Raw genomic sequence first — 15677 nt, 5'->3', positions numbered from 1 at the left:
CATATGCTTATTATCTTGTTTGAGAATAATGTATAGTTTTAGCTAGAAAAGTAATATGGAAAGAAAAATGTGCGCTATGGTGTAACACCCCCAGTTGGCTTAGACTGGAAATGCTACCGCCACACTGCATCATGCGGTCGTCACCTTTTACTTCGGGCCCCACAATACAATGTTAAGGCTAAAATTACCATAAAAGCACATTATTATATAACAGAATCTGATTTATAGATATTTACAGAACACACCCCTTAACAAGAGGTTTTCCGGTTAAAAATTTACATATAATACAATAGACGTAAGTTCACTCACTCAGCCCATCTTTCTATATCTCGAGACGTCCCCTGTCTCGGATGTGCCATGCATACCTGAAACAAATATTTTCTTAGAAGCAATCCATAATTAAATCCATTTTAAGAACTAACGTGAAATATGTCATTTCACACCTTTTTAAAATAAAGTCTAATTCCCGTTAATCATAAAATACGTGTCATGTCATGCCAATAGTGAAATGATGCAATACAAATATCAAACTCGACAGCAATGCACACTCACATATATATATCCGCCAAAGTGAGCAGCCGGAATAACCTCGGCTCTATAATCATAGGCTCACTACATCTGTCTAAGTGAGCAGCCGGAATACCCTCGGCCCCGTAATAACAAGCTCACTAGACCATCATCAATAAATAGCCGGAAAATCCTCGGCTTAAGGAAGGACCTGATAAACCCATAATAATATAACGGTCATCCGGTCAGTTCTATATACCCACCATATCACTCCCACAATCAATACATGGATAGCCGAACGTTGTCGCCATTAACCACAAGACGCCCCATAGTCTGTGATAACGAAGATAGGACCCCCACTGACTAGCCCTATCCCGTGTAATGTAGTAGAATCCGTGCAACCTGGAATCACCCAAGGGAAACCCGGAAACTCTACTCCTCCTCGCGCGCCCTAACGGGATCACGTTTGGAGTTTGGCATATAATCCTAAACTACCGGTAGACCTCACCAGTGGCCAGCCCAATGAGTGGAACAAAACCTAACACGAATGATTAGACCAAATACGTCTCAACCACCATGGGTCTAATCCCTGAATGACCGTGCGACTAAGTCACCCAGTTGTCCGACTACTATCGTCCACTATCGCCAAAGTGTTACGGTACATCTGGGTCGAATATCCTAACCCCAGATGATGCCCTCGCCTAACACTACCGCATACGGCGACTAGACGATAGATCCATAAATCATATCCGATAAACCGTGCAATATGTATGCAACATGCCAAATAAGTGAATTTACCGAAAAGGGCTGTTGAGACAGCTCATCTATCCTCATTTTCATAAATTCACCAATGCGATCAAATATGTATATCAAATATCATAAACCGTGAAGTCTCCCACATGCATACGCACACATATATATAAATATATATATGCACTGACAAAATGATTCACATAATATCACATTAACATATTAATCAGAATCGCATGCAACATGCATACCTAATTTCTTAAAATTAGATTTAATTCCCTACTGCTTACCTCTTATTGACACTCCCTAGCTCCCGCAATTTCACCCAAATCTCTTCCAACGTACACCTGCCCCATTATTTACTCAAATCAGCTGAGCTATATACTTATACATAAGAGCTACCTGCTTATTCAAAAGCTAATTTCTATAGTTAGCTCGTTGGGTTTTAAACTTTTATATTTAGTAGACTACGATATTCTAGCTATAAAACTCTTATACCTCATAATATTTATATCGCCCGATTATTAAATAAAAATACTTAAAGATATGAATAAACAGGCAGGTGCAATACACTGTCGTTTTCAATACGGCTCAGATCGATACGAAATTCTCAGAATATAATACTAGGACTACGAATAGGCTATTAGCTAAAGAAATTCATCGATTAAATAGCCAAATAGCCGGTTATGAATTTTTGAAGAATTTCTAATTTAATATTCCCAATATTGAAATTCATATTAAAATCCATAATTAAATTCTACGTAAAACAAATAATACAATACCGAAGTCGGAATCAAAATCGAACGGCTAAATCTGTTTCTTTCTTTCTTTTCTTCCTTCTCTTTTTTCTCCTTCGCGTTCTTCTGCTTCGGCCTTCCTTCAGGTAGGTTTGGTTTGTTATATAAAATTATATTATTATTATATATATTATAGATATTATATTATATTATATTATTATTATTATTATTAACGTTATTATCATTATTATTATTATTATATCTTCATCATCATCCATCCTTATCATTATTATTATTATAATATTATTATATATATTATATTTTATATTTATCTTTATCGATATTTATCCATTTAACAGTCTTTTCAATCACAATCAATATATAAAATAGGAATAAAATTTATTCCAAAATATTAATTTCTTGATTCCAAAATATTATAAAAATATTTATTTGCTATAATAATATTATTTTATACACTCCAAAATCGGGGTATTACAATTCACTCCCCCTTAAAAGATTTCGTCCCCGAAATCTAAATTCAAACGCATAACAATACTACTTAATTAAACAAATGTGGATATGCTTTAAACATCTCTTGCTCCACTTCCCATGAGGCCTCTTCTGCTCCATGCCGGGACCACATTACCTTCACCATATGAATATCTCGGTTCCTCGTAGTTTGAACCTTTGTGTCCATGATCCAAAAAGGCATTTCCTCATATGGAAGATCCTCATTTAGCTCTAACTCGTCCGGAGATAAAATATGAGAAGGATCTGCGACATACCTACGAAGCTGCGATACATGAAAAACATTATGAATTCGTTCCATGGAATTAGGAAGTGCTAACCGATAAGCCCAATCCCCAACTCGATCGAGGATTTCATAGGGTCCAACATAACGCGGACTCAGTTTTCCTTTAATTACAAACCTTCTAATACCTTTCATTGGAGATACTTTTATCAGGACGAAATCTCCACTTTGAAATTGACCTTCACGTCGGGCTTTATCGGTATAACTTTTTTGGCGATCTTGAGCTATCTTTATCTTCTCCCTGATAACTCGAATCTTATTTTTTGATTCTTCGATCATTTCTGGACCTAATATCAGTCGATCACTCATGTCATCCCAACTTAAAGGAGTCCTGCATTTTCGTCCATAAAGAGCTTCAAAAGGAGCCATTCCAATACTTGTTTGATAACTATTATTATATGAAAATTCCACTAAATCCAAGTGGTCCTCCTAACTTCCTTGAAATTCTATTGCACAAGCTCTTAGCATATCTTCCAGAATACGGATAGTTCGCTCTGATTGACCATCAGTCATTGGATGAAATACAATATTCATATGCAACTGAGTACCAAAGGCTTCTTGCAATTTTTGCCAAAATCGAGATTGAAAACGTGGATCACGATCCGATATGATTACCTCAGGAATACCGTGTCGTTTAACCACATGATGAACATATAACTTGGCCAACTTCTGCATGCTCCAAGTCATACGTACTGGGATGAACACTGTTGACTTAGTCAATCTATCTATAATCACCCAAGTTGCATATGTTCCCGACTTCGCCCTTGGAAGTCCTGTCACAAAAATCCATTGCAATAGAATCCCATTTCCAGAACGGAACTTCTAAAGGCTGTAGCAACCCCATCGGTCTCTGATGTTCTGCTTTTACCTTTTGGCAGTTTAAACATTGCGCAACGAATTTGGCTACATCCTTCTTCATGCCCTTCCACCAAAAATGTTGACGTAAGTCTTGATACATTTTAATCCCTCATGGATGCACTGAATGTGGTGTATTATAAGCCTCACTCATAATTTTCTCCTTCAAATCGCTTCGGTCCTTTGGGATACACCACCTCCCATGGAATCGAAGGCTCCCATCTGATGCAATATTAAAGTTTTGAGTCTGACCGCATTGAACTTTTATAGCCAACTCGACCATCTTATTATCTTCCATTTGAGCCGCTCTAATAAGATCATAAATTTCAGGCTCAACTTGCATCATTTTCAAATATCCCCGTGTCATGCCCCGTCCAAGTACTTCAATTTCTATCCGTGCTAAATCTTGATTAGTTCATCGGCAACTGACATATAACCCAACTTATGCCTTGGTTTTCGACTCAAGGCATCGGCTACAACATTTGCTTTGCCTTCATGATATACAATTTCGAGATCATAATCATTCACCAATTCTAACAATCTTCTTTGTCTTAAATTTAATTCTCTTTGGGTGAAGATATATTTCAGACTGTGATGGTCAGTAAACATTCTACAATGGGCACCATAAAGATAGTGCCTCCAAATCTTCAAAGCAAACACAACTGCTGCCATCTCCAAGTCATGTGTAGGATAATTCTCTTTGTGAGGTTTTAGTTGCCGTGACGCATAAGCAATAACTCTTTGATTCTACATTAAGACGTATCCCAATCCCCTTTTCGAAACATCACTATAAACTTTAAAATCCTCACCCTCTACTGGTAAAGCCAAGATTGGTGCTGAAGTTAATCAATGTTTCAATTATAAGAAAGAAGACTCATACTCACGATCCCAATTAATCATTGTGTCCTTCTTCAGCAAATTAGTTAATGGTTTCGCAACCTTCGAAAAATCAAGAACGAATCTTCAGTAATACCCTGCCAAACCCAAAAAGCTTCTTACTTCTGATTGATTGGTAGGTCTTGGCCAATCCGAGATTGCCGCAACCTTAGAAGGATCTACTGAGATACCCTTACCAGAAATCACATGCCCCAAGAAAGCAACCTTTTTCAACCAAAACTCACATTTGGATAACTTGGCATATAACTTTCTCGCACGCAGTGTGTTTAGTGTCACACGCAAATGTTTTGCATATGTCTTTTTATATGGAGAATATACCAAGATATCATCGATAAATATCACTACAAACTGATCAAGGTATGGTTGAAAAATTCGATTCATCAATTCCATAAACACAGCCGGGGCGTTGGTCAAGCCAAATGACATAACCATAAATTCATAATGACCGTATCTAGTGCGAAAGGCTTTCTTAGGAATATCATGCTCTGCAACCCTTAGTTGATAATATCCAGACCTCAAGTAAATCTTGGATAATACACTTGCACCTCTCAGTTGATCAAATAGATCATCAATTCTCGGAAGAGGATATTTATTCTTTACCGTTACTTTATTTAGCGCACGGTAGTCCAACCTTAAGCTTCCATCTTTCTTTTTCACAAATAAAACTGGAGCACCCCAAGGTGATGTACTAGGACGAATGTAACCTTTATCCAGTAAATCCTGTAGTTGCAATTTAAGTTCAGCGAGTTCTAACGGTGCCATACGATATGGGGCTCTTGATACTGGCTCGGCGCCTGACACAATATCAATAGTAAAATCTACTTCACGAGTTGGTGGCATGCCAGGAATATCATCAGGAAATACATCAGGAAAATCTCGAACCACAGGAATATTTTGCAATCGCTGCTCCCCTTGCTTCAATTCTCTTACCTCACACAGATATACCGGATACCCCTTACAAATAAGTGCTTGAAATGATAAGGATGAAATTACCTTCATAGGAGGTTGTCTTGCAGATCCTGCATAGCTCACTTGTTCACCCATCGCTCCAACCAACGAAATTGATCTTTTTCGACAAACAAATTGAGCTTGATATACCATTAACCAATCCATCCCCAGTATCACATCGAACTCGGATAACTTCATACTCAACAAGTTAGTAGCAAAATCAACTCCCCCAATACTAATCAGAATTTGCATATAGAGTTCTCGGCACTCCAGTACTTCTCCTGATGGAAGTAAAACTTCCGCTACCACTTCTACCGATGAATTCAGACCCAATCTTCTAACCAAACGTTTAGATATGAACGAGACCGTTGCACCCGAATCAAATAACACAAGAGCTGACAAACCGCAAATAAGAAATCTACCCGTTAAAACCTCACCTGGGTGATGATCAGCCTCTGTTTGGGTAACCACATTTATTCTGCCACGCTGGTCAGGTCCTCTGCCTAGCTGCCTAGATGATGGATGTGACTGGCTTCGACCACCTCGCCATGATGGTCCTAATCCTCTCCCCTGTGACTGTGAAGATGGCGGCTGCCATGGCCTAAATCTCGGTTCTGGAAACTCCCTTGCAGTTACCACACTTGGGCATAGCCTGGCAATATGACCACTACCACCACACTTAAAACATGTTAATGGAACTGTATCACAACGGGTACCTGAATGACTTGTTCCACAGCGTCGACAAACAACCCCCGATTGTTGAAACCTCTCTTGACTCAGTTCTTTAATCAAAATCCCTTTATACGATGGCCCAGACCTGAATATTTGCCACCATTTATTTTTACCCTTTGGTTCGTCCTCCACCTTAGCTTTTCCTTTATCTCGAAGCTGATGTTGATACCCCATTTCCTTCTCACTGCCCTTCTGTCTTACTTCCTGCTTCTGATAGAATCAAGCAGCACGCTCGTAAGCCTCATATAACGAACTGATATCCAACACAGCTAAAGCTTCTTGAATCCTCTGCTGCAACCTATCTACAAAATGATCAACTCTATCTCGCTCACAGGAAAAGTAGTCAGGAACATACATCTCCAGCTCATTGAACTTTACAAAATAGTCCTCGACTGACATCGAACCCAGCTTCAAGTCCAGCAGCTCTTGCTTCTTTGCTTTTCGAACATGAGACGGTATAAACCTAGCTTTTAATTTTGCTTTAAACTCATCCCAAGTCATATCCACTTGGTCCACTCCTGCAGCTTCCTCACCTAACCACCACCGATTTGCTCGACCTTCCAAGAAATAAGCCCCGATATTGACTCGTTGATCTGGTGGAACCTGAATAACACGAAATATCTTTTCCATCTTTTCAACCCAGAACTCAAGAACTCCAGGCTCTACGGAACCAGAATATATTGGCGGGTTATGCCGCATCACAACATCAATAAAACTCCTCGTGGAGGCATCATCGCAGCCATAAACCGCCGGAAGAAATCTTGACTAGGTGCCTCTATTGGTACATGCTCTGGCACAGGATATTGTGACTCATCAGACGAAGGATCTAGCTCTGGGCTTCAAATAGCCCTACGTAACCCATCACCTCGAGAATTTGACATACTGTCCCCCCGACTTCCCTGATTCAATATCAACTCAGCAACACAACTAAACAAGATATAACATTAAAGCATAAACCACATTAACATGAATGCACCCACAAAACCCAAACCTCGCCAAACCAATTCAATATCATAATTATTTTCAAAACCTTTTTAATCCAAAGAGCCAAAATCTACCAAACCTAGGCTCTGATACCAACTTGTAACACCCCCAGTTGGCTCAGACTGGAAATGCTACCGCCACACTGCATCATGAGGTCGTCACCTCCTACTTCGGGCCCCACAATACAATGTTAAGGCTAAAATTACGATAAAAGCGCATTGTTATATAACAGAACCTAATTTATAAATATTTACAAAACACACCCCTTAACAAGAGGTTTTTCCGGTTAAAAATTTACATATAATACAATAGACGTAAGTTCACTCACTCAGCCCATCTTCCTATATCTCGAGACGTCCCCTGCTCGGATGTGCCATGCATACCTGAAACAAATATTTTCTTAGAAGCAGTCCAGAATTAAATCCATTTTAAGAACTAACGTAAAATATGTCATTTCGCTATATATATGTCAGTGTGCATTGCTGTCGAGTTTGATATCTGTATTGTATCATTTCACTATTGGCATGACATGACACGTATTTTATGATTAACGGGAATTAGACTTTATTTTAAAAAGGTGTGAAATGACATATTTCACGTTAGTTCTTAAAATGCGTTTAATTCTGGACTGCTTCTAAGAAAATATTTGTTTCAGGTATGCATGGCACATCCGAGACAGGGGACGTCTCGAGATATAGAAAGATTGGCTGAGTGAGTGAACTTACGTCTATTGTATTATATGTAAATTTTTAACCGGAAAAATCTCTTGCTAAGAGGTGTGTTTTGTAAATATTTATAAATCAGATTCTGTTATATAATAATGCATTTTTATGGTGATTTTAGCCTTAACATTTGTTGTGCACAAAAAAAATGATGGATAGGTTTTTAGGGAATGGGCCTGCCAAGATTAGGTTAAAATTTATTCGAAACGTCTAGTGGGCTTTTTGAAAGTCCAAGTATGACTGCAATAACCGGGTCGGATGAGCTTAGGGTCAGATGTTAAGGTCAAACCTGGTCGGGTTAATCCCAAAGGTCGGACGGATGATGAGATTGGACCTGGTTGGGACCAAATAGTTCGGATATTGAAGACGGACCTAGTCAGGACAAATTCCAAGGGTCGAGTGCAAGAAAGTCAGACGGATGATGAAATTGGACCTGGTCGGGACTAAATAGTTCGGATAGTGAAGTCGGACCTAGTCGGGACAAATTCCAAGGGTCGGGTGTAAGAAGGTCGGACATTGAAGTCGGACCAAGTTCAAAGGTCAGGTAGTAAAAGTAGCTATCCTGCAGGTCGGGTGAAAAAGCAGTCTCTGATAGTAGAGGGTAGTTTCAACTGGCGAGTGGTTTTCAAAGGTCGGACGTGGTAGGACGGTTCTCATACGTGTCAATAGAAGAGAACTTTTTGGGGGAGTTAACAGCAGTTATGGGAACCGACCGGATAGCGGTTCGAACCGTATCTTCAAGGGGTTATTTAAGGATTCCGTACTGTACAGAGGAGGGATCTTCAACTAACATCAAATTTAAGAGAATTGCTTTTGGGGATCACCACTTTTATTTTCCAGTCTTTTATTTTATTTTTCTTATTTTATTCTATGTATTCTACAGTGTTTAGAGATCTCTAATCTCAAGCACTCATCTATCAAATTCGGGGATATTTCTTTATTTTCGAATTTTAGTTTTTATTGTTGAAAAAACACATCAACAATTTGGCGACCACAGTGGGAGAAAGGCAAGATTGCTGATTCTACATCAACGGAGAGTTTCATACGATTGAGATCCGGCCGAATCGTCGGAAGGATCCATATGGCAGGCTCACAGCCTCAATCATCTTCGGCGCCGGTGGGAGGAACAGTTTCACCACCTGTCATGCCAAATACAGGAGAAATGCCACAAACATTTACTGAATGGGTTTCTTATGTTCAGAAATTGAACAACGAGCATAATTTGGCCATGCAGAATATGTTGCGCAAGCAACAAATGTTGCGGGAGCAAAAAAACCTTATGCAAAATACGTTAAATCAGGCATTATCAAGGGTTACTTTGCAACCCATCCAGACGCCACCAGAACTATCACCATCTAGGCTACAGACAAATTTTGCGGGGCCTTCATACGTGGACAGCACATTTCCAAGTGTTACTGCCCCAAGGGTTGACAGAGGAAAGACTCCTCTTACATACCCGAATAATATTCCGTTGGGTGTTAGGACCGAGCTTACCGACCTCAGGGGGGAAAGAATGGGAGGCCAGGCTCACAATCCCATTCAGGTATTGGATCCTGTCCCACCCAGAATAGATCCAGAGGACATTGCTCAGGTCTTGAGGGTACATTTTGGAATGAACCCCCAGACGGTCAACAGACCTGCGTACCAGAGGCCATTCCCAGAAAGAATCATCAACGATCATCCGCTTCCGAGGAATTACAGACCACCCGATTTTCATTCATTTTCTGGAGAAGATGGGGCATCAACTATTGAGCATATGGGTCGTTTCACGGCTCAATTAGGGGAAGTAAGCAATAATTCTTTATATAAATTGCAATTGTTCGGGTTATCGCTTACAAGGACCGCTTTTTCATGGTTTACAAATTTGCCACCCGGGCAGTTGCAAACCTGGGAGAGTTTGGAGGCAGCATTCCATGCAAGATTTTTTAATCATCTCCCTACAGTCTCACTCACAGATCTTTTAGAGATCCGACAGATGCCAGAAGAGACCGCGTATCAATTTATTGAACGGATACGACTCATGAAAGGCAGGTGCCCGACAATCATCGAGGAAAGTGAAATGACCGATTTGGTGGTCAGGAACATGCATTCCAGACTTCGGGAGGCATTGACAGCCCATTATGTTTAGGACTTGGCTAGTCTGGCCTCCAAAGCAGGGAGATTGGAATCTTTATTTAGAGAAAAAGATCACAATTTTTGTCGGAACAAGGTACAGCAAATGGCTAGTGTTGATACAGAGATTTATTTGCCAGATGAAGGGCAAGGAAATATTATTGAAGAGATGGCAGCTAAAATTGTGAATGGAAAACCGTACGTATGTTCGAAACTAAAGCCATTGCCAGGAACAGAGGAGAGGGAACAACCAACCTTCGATGTATCCAAGGCCGACGAGATCTTCGATATTCTGTTGGCAGATGGGCAGATTTGCATTCCTAAAGGGCAAAGCTTGGCAACGAAGGAGGAAATAAAGGGAAGGCCATACTGTAAGTGGCATAATTCCTTTACTCATTATACTAATCAATGCAGACATTTCCGAAAAGAAATACAGAAGGCTATCAAAGCAGGGAGATTCAAATATGTAACAATGGGAGTAGAGCATCAACCATTCCCAAAAGTAACTACTGCAATGATCTCTTTGCATTCTTCATAAGTTGTGCAAAGTGATGAAGAAGAAGACACCAAACGAAAAGAACGCAAGCCTAAAGAACGGGAATCCAATCAGGAAGAGATATTCAAAGTTTGTGAAACTAGAGTGGCAGAGAAATTGGACAAAGAAGATGGGTCGTTCAAAGTAGAATTGAAAGATAAAGTCGTGGTACGGGACCGACTACCACGCAAACCACATCCAGTCCAAGAGAAGTGGAGCCGAAACAGAAAGCCTCTGCCAATAGACATAGACCCTCGATTTCCAGGTATGAATCGCACACAAATTCGTAATGCTAAACGCAGGTATGCAGCGCGGCATGGAAAGCGAACATATAAGGGTAAGGAGAAGAAAGAATCATCACCCAAAAGGAGGGACTTGAATGACGAACCAGAGGAGCATGGGCAGAACAACAAGTTTATCAAGAAGGCCAGATGTTTTCGATGTCAATTCTGCAAACGGATCAATATTGATCCTGAAATAGAAAGTGCAGAGGAAGAGACCCCTGAGATTATTTTTGGATCATTTGCCCCAGAAGAGACAAAATTTTTGCGCAGCAAGATAGTAAAACTTGATACAGCAGGATTCGAAGTCAGGATGACGGATATGCGATGGTTCGTCGAAGAACAACCCATTTGGGCAAAGTTCGAGGAGGAGGAAGAACCAGAATGGGCAGCGATGGTTGGTATACCCCCACCTATGGTTTTTCCACCTATACCAGAAGGAGCAATCCCGCATTTAAAACCACTCTATGTTAACGCTCACATATGTGGTAAGCCGGTTAACAAGGTTTTTATCGATAATGGGGCTGTTTTCAATGTCATGCCTCTCAAGACTTTAAGAAAATTGGGCAAAGAGATTAGCGATTTGTCTCCGGTAGACATCGAGATGACGAGCTTCACAGGACAACCGACCAAACCAGAAGGGATGATGGAGGCACCCATTGAGGTCGGACCAAAGGTGATTTCGACCGTGTTTTTTGTTGTGGATGCCAATACTACCTACTCAGTTTTATTGGGGCGAGACTGGATTCACGCTTCCAAGTGTGTGCCTTCTTCTCTCCATCAACAGATTATGTTTTGGGAAGGAGATCAGGTTTTTACCATGGAAGCCAGTACAAATCCGTTCGGCTCTACAGAAGAAGTGGAAGAATCGGTTCTTTATACGGAGTATGTACCACCGATTTCACGGACAACTATGGTAGATGAATATCCCTGGAAGGGTTGTAAGCTCACTACGCAGGGTTGCGTGTTTCATTAGAAACAATCTTCTGTTTTATGGCTCTGTTGTTAGCCAAAATAAACTTTTACTTGAAGTTTAATTTATGGAAGAAATAAATAAATATGATAAACTGATTAGACGGTTCTATTTAAACCAATTAATGGTTAGATTACATAATAATAAAATTTCCAACAATAATGTCGGTGAAGAAGAAGGCTTTCGCTGGCCTGACCTCTTGGAAAAGACTGAAACTTCTCTGTCCAGTCAGGATCCTCTCATTGAATATAATGTGGGAACCAAACAAATACCCAAGATGGTCAGGGTAAGTGGTTTACTGACAAAAAATCAACATGAGCGAATGGTAGCGTTAATTCGAGATCATAAGGAATGTCTGGCATGGGATTATTCCGAAATGCCCGGATTGGCGCGCAGTTTAATAGAACATAGGTTGCCTATTAAGAAGGGGTTTAAGCCTTACAAGCAACCACCAAGGAGAGTGAGTCCAGAGTTGACGCCCCAGATCAAAGAAGAAATCGAGAAGCTACTAAAGGTTGGTTTCATTCGTCCATGTCGATATGCAGAATGGTTAGCCAATATAATTCTGGTAACCAAAAAAATGGAAAGATTCGAATTTGCATTGACTTCAAAGATTTCAATCTCGCCACTCCAAAAGATGAATATGTCATGCCTATAGCAGACATGTTGATCGATTCTGCGGCGGGACACCGGATTTTGAGTTTAATGGATAGATACGCAGGGTATAACCAAATTTCATTGGCAGAAGAAAATATACCCAAAACTGCATTTAGGTGCCCAGGAGCGTTGGGAATTTATGAATGGACAGTTATGCCATTCGGTTTAAAGAATGCTGGAGCAACTTACCAACGGGCTATGAACACTATCTTTCATGATCTTATTAGGCGGTCAATGGAGGTATATATTGATGATGTAATCATTAAGTCTACCGACTTTGATTCACATTTGGTTGATTTAAAAATGCTTTTATTCGGATGAAGCAGTATAACCTGAAAATAAACCCAACGAAATGTGCCTTTGGAGTTTCGGCAGGGAATTTCTTGGGATTTTTAGTACATGAAAAAGGAATAGAGATTTACGCGAACAAAGCCAAAGTTGTTCTAACAATGCGGTCGCCTCAATCGGTCAAAGAAGTACAAAGTTTTTTGGGAAAGGTGAATTACCTAAGGCGTTTTATATCAAACGCCGCAGAGAAATTAAAACCTACCACAAAATTATTACGGAATAAGGCCACCGATTTTTCTTGGGGTCGGGAGCAACAGAAGGCATTGGAAGAAATCAAGGAGGCCTTGATTAACCTGCCTGTGTTGGTTCCTCCAAGAGGCGACCGACCTCTTCGGTTATATTTGGCGAACAATTTTGATGTGGTAAGCAGTCTTTTGGTGCAAGAATGGGAAGATGGTAAGGAAAGAGCCATTTATTATTTAAGTAAAACTTTAGCAGGACCTGAGTTGAATTACAGTATGCCCGAAAAAATGTGTTATTCTTTAGTCTTTGCTTGCACTCGGTTGGAACATTATATTCTGCCAAGAGAAACCGAAGTGGTTTCTAAAATGGATTTGGTCAGACTAATGTTACACAGACCAACCATGCAAGGTAGATTAATGAAGTGGGCTATTAAGCTGGCTCCCTTTGCATTATGCCACCGACCTCTCAAGGCTGTGAAAGGGCAGGTTGTGGCTGATTTTTTGGTTGAGCTTACACGCAATGGGGCATCAGAAAACAAAATAATGCCATATGTTGGCACCAGTACTTGGAAAATGTTTTTTTGATGTTTCCCGTTCGAAAGAAAAGTCGGGAGCAGGAGTGATAGAAGGATAAGGAGGCGGCAAAATTAATTTGCAGCTTCAAATGGAAGATATGACGCATAACTCCGAAGAATATGAAGCACTGATTTTGGGTCTGGAAGCACTTATCGCTAAGGGAGTGCAGTCTGTTATAATCTATGGGAATTCTCAACTTGTTATCAACCAAGTATTGAAACGGTACGCGTGTAATTTTCTCCATTTGCATAGATACCGAGATGTATTGCTACATTTGTTATATAGAATCGGGGAAGTAGTTTTTGAGCATGTACCAAGACCAGAGAATCAGTTGGTTGATAATCTGGCTCAGAGTGCTTGTTAGCAGTTGATTGGCAGTATCGATTCTGGGACTGATTGGAGAACAGAGATTATGGTATATTTGGAATCTCCAAATTCTACTACTCATGTTCGTATTCGCTTAAAGGCTTTGCGTTTTCAGCTTATTGATGGGATTTTATATAGAAGAACCTTTGAAGGGGTTTTGTTGAGGTGTTTGGGACCTGAGGAGTCTATTAAAATAATGGAGGAGGTCCATGGAGGAATATGTGGCGCGCATCAGGCAGGTTTAAATATGCGATGGGCCATCCATCGTATGGGATTCTATTGGCCGAAAATTTTTTTTGATTGTATCAGATTTGCCAAGGGATGTCAAGAGTGCCAGAAGCATGGTCCTTTACATCATTTGCCAACAGTGGATTTGCAGACAATGGTTAAACCTTGGCCATTCAAAGCTTGGGCGTTGGATGTAATTGGAAAAATTCATCCGGCCTCGTCGAAACAATATTCTTTCATTTTGGTGGTGACTGATTATTTTACCAAATGGGTAGAAGCAGTTCCCTTGAAGAATGCGACGCAGAAAGAAGTGATCGAATTCGTACTCAATCATATCATCTATCGATTTGGAATTCCTCACACTCTCACAACCGATCAAGGGTTAATGTTTACTGAGGAAAATTTTGTTGAGTTTTTGGCGGAATACAATGTTAAATTACACCATTCTTCACCGTATTATCCACAGGCGAATGGATTGGCCGAAGCAGCAAATAAGATTATTATTGGCATTATCTGGAAAATGGTGGAGGAGAATCCAAGGAAATGGCATACTCTGCTATCTCAGGCATTGTGGGCTCATCGAAATAGTAGAAGTACTTCTACTGGATTCTCCCCATACCAATTAACATTCGGGCAAGATGCAGTATTACCTGCAGAATTTGTTGTGCCTTCACCCAGGGTGACCAGTACAACAGCCTATATCGATGAGGTGTATTTACAAAAGATGTGGCGACAATTGGAAGAGTTAGATATAGATCGATTGAACGCTTTGGACCAAGTGATTAGGCAGAGTGAAATTAGGGCGAAATATTACGAAAAAAAGGTGGTCCCTAAGTTCTTTGCAGAAGGCGATCTGGTCTGGAAGACAATTTTGCCGAACTATAAGAAGGTAGATCAATTGGGGAAGTGGTCTCCCAACTGGGAAGGTCCTTTCATCGTTCATAAGGTAATTGGAAATGGAGCCTTTATTATCATAAATCAAGAAGGAAAAATGGTACATGAAAATATTAATGCTAAGTATCTGAAAAGGTATTACCCTGCCTTTTTGGAACTTTGTCATTAATTATTAAAAGAAAAAAATATATCATAGGGACCCTCTAAAGGGTTCGAACCCATTGGTAAAAGGGTTCTCTAGTCATCAGAAAGATTAATGGTGTCATCCCAGACTGCTGAGACCATTTCAGGTTCTTCATCCAGAAGGTCATCCAAATCCAAGCGGTAGCGATCCCATTTGTCTTGCATGTCTTGAAGATTTTGTTCAGTTCGGGACTTCATGTCTTGCAAGGACTGAATCTCTCGTTCAGCAAGGACACTCAGTCTGGAAAGCGTTGATCTTTGTGGTTGGAAATCGTTGTTCCAACTAAGGTTTGGGAGAAAGGCAGTTACATGATGGTTTATCATGTCTAGATGATGGTCGAGATCTGATATGTGTGTGAGTATGTCGGTATAAGGTTCGTAGCTGGTGGATATATGCTC

The 15677-nt window shown here is 40.3% G+C and overlaps 1 protein-coding gene and 1 long non-coding RNA gene across 2 annotated transcripts; both read right to left on the bottom strand.

Annotated features, from left to right (window-relative positions):
* Positions 1–263: 263 nt before the first annotated feature.
* Positions 264–2135, bottom strand: LOC127251194 (uncharacterized). Its single transcript, XR_007838853.1, has 3 exons — positions 2040–2135; positions 1548–1604; positions 264–365 (listed from the first exon to the last, which is right to left on the bottom strand). It is a non-coding gene; the product is annotated as an uncharacterized LOC127251194 (long non-coding RNA).
* Positions 2136–6456: 4321 nt separating this feature from the next.
* LOC127251224 (uncharacterized) lies at positions 6457–6936 on the bottom strand. Its single transcript, XM_051274835.1, has one exon. The coding sequence runs from the start codon at positions 6934–6936 to the stop codon at positions 6457–6459; it is 480 nt and encodes a 159-aa protein (XP_051130792.1).
* Positions 6937–15677: the final 8741 nt, after the last annotated feature.

This window comes from Andrographis paniculata, unplaced genomic scaffold, assembly GCF_009805555.1.
Source record: "Andrographis paniculata isolate CXL003 unplaced genomic scaffold, ASM980555v1 Contig43END, whole genome shotgun sequence".
Taxonomy (NCBI): Eukaryota; Viridiplantae; Streptophyta; class Magnoliopsida; order Lamiales; family Acanthaceae; genus Andrographis; species Andrographis paniculata.
This window is presented reverse-complemented; position numbering and strand designations above follow the sequence as displayed.

Excerpts from the sequence above, each read along its gene's own strand:
- LOC127251224 (XM_051274835.1), bottom strand. The coding sequence starts at position 6,936 with ATGCGGCATAACCCGCCAATATATTCTGGTTCCGTAGAGCCTGGAGTT.